This window comes from Erpetoichthys calabaricus, chromosome 10 (assembly GCF_900747795.2).
Source record: "Erpetoichthys calabaricus chromosome 10, fErpCal1.3, whole genome shotgun sequence".
NCBI classification, from domain to species: Eukaryota; Metazoa; Chordata; class Cladistia; order Polypteriformes; family Polypteridae; genus Erpetoichthys; species Erpetoichthys calabaricus.
The window spans coordinates 50,035,259-50,048,724 of NC_041403.2; the positions used below are offsets into that span (position 1 = coordinate 50,035,259).

General features: G+C 40.2%; 1 protein-coding gene across 1 annotated transcript in view; it reads right to left on the bottom strand.

Moving 5' to 3' along the window:
- Positions 1–13,466, bottom strand: part of ak5 (adenylate kinase 5) — a 480,651-nt gene that overhangs the window by 29,543 nt on the left and 437,642 nt on the right. The window contains 1 exon segment of the mRNA XM_028811187.2: positions 13,221–13,384. Coding sequence (XP_028667020.2) covers positions 13,221–13,384 — 164 coding nt within the window.

A 13,466-nucleotide genomic window follows, 5' to 3' on the forward strand; every position in this document is an offset into this window, starting at 1 on the left:
TGCACGATCCATCTTAAGAAACGTTTTGGGGGACTGTGGCAGGGTGACTTCACACCATAGGAGGAGAAGAAATGAAACCTTTTAAGTCTGGTGAAAGGGCACAAGAACTCCCTCCATTTCTCTTTTTTTGTAAATACCTTCACCTTTTCTGGGCCTTTTTTCTTTTCCATAGGTGTCAGGGTGATTTAGTGCTTTGCCCGTTTCAAGGCTTAGGTTTGAATGCCTGTTTTGTTATGGTAGGGTCCTAGAATGACACTATTCACCCTTTATACTCTTTATTATTTAGACCTTAACAGATACCTCAAATCCTACCGGTAACCTTGGTATGTTTATTCTGACTAGCCTGGTTACTGTAGTTAAAAACTCTCTCCCTTTCATTTACATTAAACAACTCCTGACAATTAGATAGAATATCATAACAGGCAAGAAGAAACATCACAAATGTATTCATATTATAGATAATATGCTCAAAACACAAGCAAGCAGAGCTGAAATGTTGACAAAATAATAAAAACACTGCCTGGTTTAGATTACTAGGTGGCTGTTTGTCTTTGTTTTTAAAACAAATCATAGCACAGAAACTGCACTTGTTAAAGTAGTAAATGACTTGCGGGTAAATGCAGACAGAGGCCATTTATCTGTTCTCATCCTCTTAGATCTGAGTGCAGCATTCAATACCATTGATTATAATATTCTTAGAAATCGCCTTAGTCAATGGGTGGGCCTCTCTGGCAGTGTCTTAAATTGGTTTGAATCCTACCTGGCAGGGAGAAAATTCTTTGTTAGTTGTGGTAATTACAACTCAAAGACACATGATATCCTATATGGTGTTCCACAAGGCTCTATCCTGGGTCCGCTGCTCTTCTCAATCTATATGCTTCCGTTAGGTCAGATTATCTCAGAGCACAACGTGAGCTACCACAGCTATGCTGATGACACACAGCTGTATTTATCAGTTGCTCCTGATGACCCCGATTCTCTTGATTCACTAACACAATGTCTAACTTGTATCTCAGAATGGATGAATAGTAACTTTCTCAAGTTAAATAAAGAGAAAACTGAAATCTTAGTGATTGGCAATAATGGATACAATGAGGCTATTAGAAATAAACTGGATACATTAGGATTAAAAGTCAAGACGGAGGTAAAAAGCTTGGGGTAACTGTTGACTGTAATCTAAATTTTAAATCGCATATTAATCAGATCACTAGGACAGCATTTTTTCACTTAAGAAACATAGCAAAAGTTAGACCTCTTATATCATTGAAAGATGCTGAGAAATTAGTTCACGCTTTTGTTTTCATTCAATTAGATTACTGTAACGCACTCCTCTCAGGACTACCCAAAAAAGACATAAATCGTTTGCAACAAGTGCAGAATGCAGCTGCTAGAATCCTAACCAGGAAAAGAAAATTCGAACACATCTCTTCAGTTTTGATGTCACTACACTGGTTACCTGTGTCATTCAGGATTGACTTTAAAATTCTGCTTATGGTTTATAAAGCCTTAAATAATCTCGCCCCATCTTATATATCGGAATGTCTGACACCTTATATTCCAAATCGTAACCTCAGATCCTCAAATGAGTGTCTCCTTAGAATTCCAAGAGCAAAACTTAAAAGAAGTGGTGAGGCGGCCTTCAGCTGTTATGCACCTAAAATCTGGAATAGCCTGCCAGTAGGAATTCGCCAGGCTAATAAAGTGGAGCACTTTAAAAAACTGCTGAAAACACATTATTTTAACATGGCCTTCTCATAACTTCACTGTAATTTAAATCCTGATACTCTGTATATCCAATTCATTATAATAACTATTCATGGTGGCTCTAAAATCTGTACTAACCCCTACTCTCTCTTCTGTTTCCTTTTCCGGTGTCCTTTTGGTGGTGGCGCAGCCACCACCATCTACTCAAAGCACCATGATGTTCCAACAATGATGGATGGATTAAAAGCCAGACGTCTCTATGACCATCAGCATCAAGTGACTCCGTGAGAACCCTAACTACAAAGAGGACTATTTCATTTTTGTTAGGTAGAATGCCCAGAGGGGACTGGGCAGTCTCGTGGCCTGGAACCCCAGCAGATTTTATTTTTTTCTCCAGCCGTCTGGAGTTTTTTTTTGGTTTTTTCTGTCCACCCTGGCCATCGGACCTTACTCCTTTTCTCTGTTAACTAATGTTGTCTTATTTTAATTTCTTTTTTTTTCTTTTCTTCACTATGTAAAGCACTTTGAGCTACTTTTTGTATGAAAATGTGCTATATAAATAAATGTTGTTGTTGTTTGTCTCTGGTCCGGCTTGCTCTGGAATGGTGCTTGTTCCAGCATTGTATCTGCAGAGAGCAACAGAAATGGCCTCTGCTCAGGAGAGAAAATGGTAGAGAGAACACAGCCCTCTCCATAGATGAAACAGAGACGTTTTGCTTTTAACTCATTCCTTAATTTAAGCCCAGTCTTATCGTCCTTGACACATATCATAGCTGCTCTTCCAGTCCAGTTGTTCATCTCCTGTCACTAATTTTCTCCTGCTTCAAAGTATACACAAATATAATTTCAGACAAACAAGAAAGAAAGGATATACAGGTAGTTAAACCGTAAACTGCCCTCTCAAACCTGCTTCTCTGTCAAAGTCATACATGTACTTATCCCTTTCAGGCCAGGAAGTCTTGAAGAATGTAAAGTGTTTATGCACATCTGGGCCATTTTGATCACAGTTGACCAGAGAACCTAAAAAGGGTCTTCTCTGATCTAGTAAGTTGTAAATGTCCCAGAGCAGCAACTGGCTTATGCAGCTTTCTTGGATTTTTAAAATAGATAGTTAGACAATAACTTCCCTGCCTGTTAAAAAAATTATACTGTTAAACATTAATAATAATAAATATTATCAACCTATATGCTAGATGTTATTCTCTGTTAAAGTGACAGAGCAGCCAGAGTAGTGCATATGATATTTTTCATCTTGACTTTCAGAAAGCATTTAATAAGGTACCACACGAGAGGCTAGGCATCAGAGTTCAATGTGTCGATGGTGTCATGGGCACCCAAGGCTCACTGATGTGCATGAGGGGCAAAGGCTGGCCCATCTGCTCCAGTCCCACTGAAGAGTTACAGGAGCACAAATTGCTGAAAAACGTAATGTTGGCCATGAGAGAAATATGTAAAAACACACAGTCATTGCAGCTTGATGCGTATGGGGCTGTGTGCCCATAGACCAGTCAGAGTGCCCATGCAGACCCCAGCTATGGAGCAATAGAAGACAGTGGCCTGTTCTGATGAGCCACATTTTCCTTTAGATCATGTGGGTGGTTGGGTGCTTGTGCATCACTTTACTGGAAAAGAGATGGCAGGAAGATGCACTGTGGGAAGATGGCAGTGTGATGCTTTGGGTAATGTTCTGCTGGGAAACCATGGGCTCTGGTATTCATGTGGATGTTACGTTGACACACACCACCAACCAAAAGATTGTCGCAGACCACGTACATCCCTTAATGATAATGGCATTCTTTGATGGCAATGGCCTCTTTCAGCAGGATAATGGTCCCTGCCACACAGCAAAAATTGTTCAGGAATGACTTTAGATGACAAAGAGCTCAAGGTGTTGACTTGGCCTCCAAATTCCTCAGATCTCAGACCGATTGAGCATCTGTTGGATGAAGGTCCTACCTCACAATTTACAAGAATTAAAGGATCTGCTGCTAATGTTTTGGTACCAGAGACCACAGGACACCTTCAGCGGTCTCATGGAGTCCAAGCCTTGACAGGTAAGAGCTGTTTGGGCACCATGAGGAGGACCTATATAATATTAGGCAGGTGGTTTTAATATTATGTCACTGTACTTTTGTATGTGATTATTTATTTCATAATTGTCACTTTATTTATTTAATGTTAGATCTAATGCCATTCTACACTGGACACCTGCTTTGGTATCATCAATATGAATGTCTCTTTTGAACGTTTCCATATTGTTCCGAGAAAAAAAAAGTTCTGCATGCTTTAAAGTGCGATGAAAACAAGACTTAGTGATCTGCAGTTGGATTTATTAGGGCATTGGACCACATCCAGTGAGAGGCACAATCTTCAAACATTGACAGTTTAAATGGCTGTTACATAAGTCATAACACTGGCTTTTAAGCAGGACTTTTTAGCTGTTTTCTTTTCTTTTTCTTTCAGTCATATTACACCCTTTGTGTCAATATTACATTCTGTGATTTAAATGTGTGATTTATATTACAATGTGGGCTTATTTGTGTTATACTCTACAATCAGAAAGCATAAGGTTAGAGGAGGAGAGGTTGGGAGCATACATTGATAGCGAGGTGTCGCATCCACCACACAATGAACCACCTGGATTGGGACCCCAGCACCACACTGAACAGAAGCGCCAATCCTGCCACCAACTCCCAAGTGTTCCCTGTAATTGGGAGGGCCTGCTTGCAGGGCTGAATGCAGATTAACGTCATACCCAAGATGGAGCAATTGCAGGTTAAGGGTCTTGCTCAAGGGCCCAACGGAGTAGAAACACTGCTGGCATTTATGGGATTTGAACTGGCAACCTTCCAATTGCTGGCGCAGATCCCTAACCTCAAAGCTACCACTTGACCCTATATAAGGTTAGAAGACAGTAATTAAATATTAGATAAACTGCAAAAGTGAGAGGGCACTTATGTTACTTCTCTACACCAATAATAATAACAGACAGAAAGACAGATACCTTCAAAATAACACATTTATTCAGCCTTTAAGAGAAGAGTCAATCAAAAGAAAAACACAAAATAACAAAGGAAATGCAGAGGAAAGACAAAAGCCTATTTGCCCCCCTCAGCCTGACTACACAGACCCCCTTGCTCCAATCCATTTAGCGGAGAGGTCAGCACTGATGCTGACCTCCCAGTACCATCTAAGCATCTCCAGTATCCTTCCAGTATGCAATGACTGGTTAGTCCACAAACAGTTCATTTCCAGGCTCATTTCCAGTGAGTGTTGCCCATTAGACTGAGGATCTCAGAATACAAAGAATGAAGAATGAAGAATTTCAGAATCAGTTCCTGTCTTTAGCTATCTTAAATAAAAGCTTGTTCTGTACGGTAATGGAAGAGGCTGATTTTCAATACTAAGTGCAACATGAAAAATGTCTAGTGCAGTATATTTTACTTTTCAGTTAAAATAAAGAAAATGTTTTGCAAACTGGGAAGCATGAATCCTACTTAGTTCCTCATCTTAGCTCACTCTTATTTATTTCCGATGTTTCAAAATGAAGAACACACCCAAGTCCCATGGGGCCAAGTTAGCTAAACTTCTGTCATCCACTCATTTCAGTTAGCTAAGAAAAACTCAAATAATGAAGCATTCCAGCCCGAAGACAAGTGACTGTGCATTAATAACCTGCTGTATGCATGCTGCTCATAATCAAGTGTTCATAATTGTTGGCCATTCCAAAAGTGCATATACTCAATCGAATTAAGATCATAATTGCCACATCACCCTGTACGGGAGATATTTTAAACTGTTCAAGCTTCAGAATTTTTAGTTGAAGTCTTGTCAGTGAACAGAAGTGCAGTGCATGCTGGGGAAGTTGGAACACTAAGCTGGACTTTACACTTTTCCTTTTATTATTTCATGCAATTGCTTACTTATAAAATTGACCTTGAGCCTTCTGATGATTACAGTGTGAGAAGCATTTTCATGTGCGATGAGAAACTGCAAAAGATAAAGTCAACTTGCTCTGCTACGGGTGTGTGTTTGTGTGAGAGAAGGAGAAGGGCAGAACTGATGATTGAGGTGGGGGGACTCCAGAGAGCCCACCTTAGCTGCTATTTTATGAAATGCCAAAGACTTCTTTATCTCTCACTTGCAATATTCTTGCTTTGCACTGCAAGGAAAGAAGATTCCTGGGAGTCGAGTGATCATCAGCATCTTACTACTTCTGCTTGGACTAAAAAAAGATTTAAAGCGTCCAGGTTGTATGACTCTGTGTATCGTTTTATATACACTGTTATTGGTTTGGAAGTAAATAAAGATAATTTACTAGTTAAAGCTTAAAAGTTAATGCCTTTGTCTAATTGTCACAACCTGGGGGTTGATTGTCCATTCCTTGTCTAGCTATGGTCTCTTAAGGTCTCAAGGGGACACCTTTGAGATTCACTTTATTGATAGTAAAACTGGGCTGAAGTAAAGACAGTCCCAATCAGCAAGTAGCCTGCCATTAGAGGCCCCTAGGATTGAAGACGCTTTTATAATGCAGAGAGGGAGACAGATAAGAGGAGCTGAATCTCACATTTCTTCCTACCCGCCATATACATATATTTGTATGACTTTTAAACACGACTAGTACATATTTACAAATTAATATTTAGACTCTGCAGGTAGTGAATGGAAGTAGATGGAGGATGTTTAATTTGGACAAACATCTAATATGTGCTGAATTGTCTACCTCTCAGCTCCACAGTTGCACAATGGTGTTTCTGTGATCCTCTATTAAGAAAGTACCCAAGAGGCCAGTTGGTGCATTTCTCTTTAGGTGTTCTGCTCTCATTCTACCATCTTAGGACCTTTAATCTTCTACATTTTGATTTTAATGGTGCCAGCTGAAAAAGTCAAGAGTTATCACATCTTCCACAGCCCTACTTTATGTACAGGTGGTTGTTCCATTTTCTTTTCCTCCTGGGCCACTTAAGGCATACTGATTCTTTCTTGGGGATGTTTTTAACAATGCTGGGCTCCAAACATTCCAGTCCTGGGGGTCTAAATCTGCATTTACTTTTACTTATAATTAAGATCCACTGTTAAAACTTTCATCTCTTTCCTCCATCTATCTCTAGACCAGTAGCATCTCCATAATGCTTCTCTTTGCAAGTCTTCCTTTTGATCTCTATCAGTTGTCTCTGTTTGGCAGCGAGTCCTTTCCTCTTCGGACAAATCTATTTTCACCTGTCCTTTACATTCATCTAAGACCTCTAGAACATCTCCAAAACAGTCCATTTAGGATTGTTTACTGGACTTCTTTTACCACATGAAAGCATTTAGCCATGGGTCTGTCCATTGATTCCTCTTGTACCTTCTGCCAAGTGAGCATCCCTTGGATTTTTTTGGCATGTGTTTTGGGAGTGCTCCCCAGTCTCAGCTTTCTGCATGTTCATTGCTAATTTTATCTACACTATCTTTCATGCTAACATTCTTTTTCTTCGACATATTTTACTTTTCTCACCACCTACCTTCCACCCGGGAAAGACTGTATTATGTTTACACAGTAGATCCAAAGACTCCTCTAGTCTCTCGCTGGGAATCTGATATCTCTCTCTTTTTGCTTTGAGCTCTTCCCCATCATAACCTATCATCTATAGGAAGGAGCAAAAGCTGTAGATTCATCAAACATTTTGACAAATCTCAATGTTTTAGGGTGTCCTGATGCCGAAAACATTAATATCTCAATGATGGGTGTGTATCTGTCTGTGTGTGTGTGGGTCTGTGTGTCACAGTTTCTTGAGGATGGTCTAGAGCTAAAGCGGCTGGACAGAAAAAAAACAAACTCAAAACTTAAGCCTGTTATGAGACGATGATGTGCTGATTAGTTTTTTAACCAAATCGTGCAAGAGAAAGAGGCACTCTATAGGAACCCTCAAATGCTGTAATTCTGCAATTAATTACGAATTCTTCTCATCAATTGCTATCGTAATGACCTATTTTATGATCAGAAAGCTCATAATCTTATAGAATAGATCGGGTAACTTGGTTCCTAGGCCACAAAGCCTACTGACACTCACGTCCAAAGTTTTGTTTTTGGCAAGACTAACTTTTCAATCATTGATAGCTCATCTGGTTCACATATTACAGAATGACGTGCTCTAGTCCAACATGTGCAAGGCCCAGTGGACAGTGATGGCTATCACCCTATCCCTTGTTCTTACTTACTTTTACCCCAATGGGGCTGGGTAATGAAAGAGAGGAAGTTTATGTAACTTAGTTATGACTGCCAACAACTCTGAGAAAAGTGAGGCAAGGCACTTTGACTTGAACACTCTTCTTGTACTCCTTGTGTGACACTCCTTCTATGTCACCATTACTAGCATTGGAATGTTTACCCTTGTTTTGTCTTTCTTCTTGGATTGTGTTTATGTTCTTGTTTTGTCTTCTTGTTGTCGACCTTCCCTAATAACCTTGTAAGATTTATCTTCCAATTATTTCTTCATTATGACAGGTGAATACCTGATTATTTAAAATCACCTCTGGGGACAATTTAATGTGGAAAGCTTAAGGTGATATGAAGGATTAATAAAAAAAGTATCTTATTCTATTAGTGAAGTGCAGGCTTCCAAATCCTCCTGTGGTGGTTATTGAACCAAGTTTGTGATTTATAATTCAATGTCTTAAGTACTGTGCCACACTGTTTGTGAAAAAGAAGTGAAACTACAAGCAACAACTAGCACAAGGCATGTCATGATTGTTAATGCCGTTCAGATAACAAAGTTTATATTATAATTCTAAGCTTATGTGAGCAGGAGGCATACACCATCATTCATTACCTTACATACAATAAGCAATGGCATCTCTACATTAGGGACAAGTGAGTTACTGCTCCCCATTTTCTACAGTGCACACTATTTGTAAAAATTAAAAAAGAAGTAAACTCATCTCAGTATTTTAATCAGTTAGGTCAGGTTGGGGAACATGCACTGATACAGTGCGTTACTGCACCCACCACACAACGAAACAGCTCAGGATCCTTGTTGGCAACCCCCCAGGCAGACACGCGGTCCAGTCCCACCCTCCGGAAATGACCCTCTATCTGCTGTGGGCAACCCCTTGGACTGGTCCAGCCACTCAGGTCCTCAACAATGGATCACCCTCAGGGAATCACGCCACATGGCTGTAGAGCCGTATCTGACAATCCATCACAATGCAGGTAATGTGTCTCATTCGGGACTCCATGAGCAACCGCTCATTCGACACAAAGTCAAACCAACAGTACCCAAGGATTCTCAGAAGAGACACAGTACTGAAGGAGTCCAGTCTTCGTCTCAGGTCACTGGATAACGTCCATGTCTCGCAACCATATAGCAAGACAGGAAGTACCAGGACTCTAAAGACTTGAACCTTCGTCCTTTTGCATAGATATTGGGAGCGCCACACACCACTTTCCTACGACCTCATGACCCCCCAATGCTCTTCCAATCTGTCTACTGACTTCATAGGAAGAGTCACCAGAGACATGAAAGTCTTTGCTGAGGTAAGTAAACCTATCAACAAGGCCTGGATCTTGGTTTTTATCCAGGACACTCGCAAGCCCAGACACTCAAACTCCTCGCTCAGTCTCTCAGGAGCCCTGATCAGAGCCTCCATTGACTCCCCGAAGATCACAGCATTGTCAACAAAGTCAAGATCAGTGAATGTTTCTTTGCCAACAGATGCCTCACAACCTCAAAACTGTCGGAGAGCCAATGGGGTCAGTCCTGTCAGGGATCAGAACTGGCGAGGTGCTGAGGAGTCACACGCTGCACAGCACCACTCGGGTCCCAATTCTTTGTAATATTTTAATAAACTGTGAAAGTGTTCACTACGAAGCTCAGTTTTCTTGTGAAAACATTTCTCCCAGTTAACACAATATGCCCAATGCACTCTCCTATTAAGAAGAACATTTCCTTTTGGAGTTTTAGAAACTGTCTTTTTGTCTGGCACCACCAGGCCAGTCTCCTGAGTTAGGCAGGCCTTTGACCCCACTGTGTTTCAGCACACCTTTCTGTCCTCACTCACAGCCTGAAGTTTTCAGTTTCAACTTGTGGCTTGAAATGTAGAGCTCTTTTAAGTGACCATCATTTGAATTTTCTGTGATGTAATTTAAAGACTGCGTGAACTTGTACTTGATTATTTAAGTACAAAACCATTTAGCACTTTGCTCATTGAACAAAATACTGTGTATTAAATGTTTAGGACCACATTGGCCTTAAGAATTATATTAATCACTTTTGGATTGAAATTGTGAATGTCATGAATGTTACATCCCCTCCTTGGATGTTTTCACAGTTTACTGTCATATGACATTGAATCACAATGGTTTTAATTTGGATATTTTGACATTGATCAACAGAAGAAGACTCTTTAATGTCAATGTTAATAAAAACAGACCTCTACAAAGTGGTCTAAATTAATCGTATAAGTATTCAGGTAGTAGTTAGTAGATGTACATTTGCTAGCCATGACAGTCTTGAGTCTTAGTCGGCTCTGCACATCTGGACACTGCCGTTGTTCCTCATTCTTTTTTATAAAACTGCTCTGTCAGGGGAAAGGGGAAAGGGGATCACGAATGAATGGCCTTTATCAAGTCCAGCCGCACATTCCCAATTGGACTGAGGTCTGGACTTTGACTCTACCACTCCAGGACATTAACATTGAGTTGGTGTCTTGCTGGAAAACAAGTCTTCCCTCCAAATTTCTTTTAGATTGCATTCAGTATTCCTCCAGGATTTCCCTATTTTTTACTGTACTCATTTTAACCTTTGCACTCATGGTGTATGGGGATGGTGTATTTTTAATAATGTGCAGTGTTTAGCCTAGTCTGATGGCCAAAAAGGTCAGTTTTGGTTTCATCAAACCATAGAACCTTCTTCTAGCTGATTTCAGAGTCACCCAAGTGCCTTCTGGGGAATTTTGGATGAGATGTCATGTGCATTTGTTTTAATAGCTGCTTTCTCTTTGCCGCTTTTCTGTAAAGCTATGACTGGTGAACTACCCGGGCAACAGTTGGTATCTGCACAGTCTCAAGAACTTCAACTACTGTAGCTTATAAGTCCTTCAGATATCTCATGGGTCACTAATCTTACATCAGGGCTGCCAAACTCCAGTCCTGGTGGGCCGCAGTGGCTGCAGGTTTTCATTCTAACAAAGAAATTAATTAGTTTTTGCTGCTGATTAACTTGTTTTGCCTTAGTTTTAATTGACGTGACTCAGTCCCCTTAGTTGTTTCTTTTTCCTCAATGAGCAGCCAAACAATAATGAGACACAAAACACACTGCCAGATGATCAGCTAACCTGAAAATAAAGAAATGTAAAGGTCTCAGTCATGTTGGTCTGCTCAGGTCACCAAAACATCTTGATGGTGGTCTTAGAAAAAAACAGAAAATCAACAGTCTGCTGTGGCAGAGCGAGAACAGCAACAAGTCAAGATATTCAATAATGGCTTTAATTAACAGCAAGAATTGGCTTCACAATAAGAAACTAGATGGAGTGAAATTAGCTGGAGTTTGACATTTAAATTTAGCTGGTCATCTGTTGGCTCGTTTCACATCTCATTTCTTTGTTTGGCTGCCATTTAATGAAGAAACAAATCAATTCCAAGGACCAAATCCTTAAAAACATGGCTATTAAAATGAAGGGAAAAGGAATTAAATAGCAGCGAAAACTGCTCGCTGATTAGGAAAAGGGTTAGAATGAAAACCTGCAGCCACTGCAGCCCTCCAGGACTGGAGTTGGACACCCCTGTCTTACACGATCACTCAGTTTTTGTGGACAGCCTGCTGTACCAGATTTCCAGCTGTGCCAGACTCTCCATTTCTTGATGACTGATTTAACTGGACGCCAAAGGATATTCAGTGACTTTGATATTTTTCTTGTCTCCATCCCCTGACTTGTGCTTTTCAATCACTTTTTCACTGAGATGCCTGGAGTGTTTTTTTATCTTCATTGCATAGGTTAGGCCACAATAAAGACTCTCCTCAAGTTACCACTTCCATATAAGGTATATTTATACAACAATCAGATAGATAGATAGATAGATAGATAGATAGATAGATAGATAGATAGATAGATAGATAGATAGATAGATAGATAGATAGATAGATAATTTATTAATTCCAAGGGGAAATTCACACAATCAACGGAAACACAGACAGTGAATCTCCATTGTACTATTTCTTTGACTTCTAAAACCAGTCAGCTGTATCAGTAACATCATATTAAGGGGTGTTTTATATGATATAATTAATTTTAACCCCTTTTCAGAGATATTTTTTCACTTTGACATTAAAGAGTCTTTATCTGTTGATCAGTGTCAAAAAAGCCAAATTAAATACAATTTGAAAGCTACTGTATGAAGGAGTGCGTATTTTTATATTCGTTAAATGTATTAGCTGTGAAGTGTGCCATTTCCCGGAAGGCAGCCTAATTTGAAGTGCCTTTCCCTCTCTTCTTCATGCAGGGTTTATTGGGGTTATCCTCCAGGACTGGCCGGCATACAACTGCACTCTGATCCTCCACAGCTCCTTTCATGAAGCTAAAGAGAGGCCGGCCCAGCAAATCAACAAACTAATCAAAAGGCAGGTCCAATTAACAGACACACGCTAGACAGCCATTATGAACAATGCTGCACATCCTCTTTCTGACACACTGACACTGAGGACTTTCAGCCAACGAACTGTTCATCAGAAGTGTGTCAAGAAATGCTACTGGGGGTCCGTTATACCAATGGCTTGTATAATGATTCACTGTGAATGTGACTGGCAAGTCAGAAGTTTTATTTCTTTTTAATTTTCTTCCTTTTAAGTCATTCTGGTGGGTGTTCAGACCAAAGTGTGTGTATATTTATTTATTTACCTACCTATTTATGTATGTATTTATTTAAAGAGCTTCTGGGGGCAAATAAATCTCTTTCTGTCTGTCTGTCCGTCCGTCCATATGTCCGCCTATCTCTCTCTCTTTCTCTCTACCTTGTCCTTTTGTTATACATTCATGCCTCTCGTTTGTCCTCACTCTGCTTACTTGGGGTCAAAGGCAACACCATCTGCTCCCTCTTTCCCTAACTTTGCGAGTTGATCCAAACCAGGAGGCTTCCTGAGACCCGACAGTGGCCACAGAGCAGGCCGATGGATGTAAGGAGATATGTGGATCTTGTTAGAGTTGTAATCACTGCCCTTTAAGTGCTTGGTCACATTCTCTCTCTCTCTCTCACACACACACACAAATCCTGCATGACTCCTTTTATATCCAGCTTCTCAGGATGGCTCTGATTCTTCTGACAGGCTGAGACACTGAACCCCACTAAAATATCTATACCAGTAATGCTACAGGAAATAAGACATTTATTTTGGCCTCTTTGGAATTTATTCTGGTTTGAGTATAGCCCAAGAGCATCCACTATGTTCCACATTATTAAACATTTATTATGGGATACCAATCTGTCTTTGTAAATGTACCAAGTTCAAAATGATGTAATAAGAGAGTTGCATTTATTTTACCATTGGGACATGTTCTCCCCGCTCCATAAAGTCCTTGATAAGGTTGCCTCTTTCACTGTCGGACAGCAGCTCATTGCGAATGATGTCACCACATGACAGGTGAGTGAAGCCATACTTCTCTGTTATCTTCTCACACTGTGTGCCCTTTCCAGAGCCTGGACCACCTTATCATAAAAGAAGAAAAGACATCCTGGTTAAAGAGGATATTGTGCTGCCAAGATCAGCTCTTAGCTTAAACACAAAACC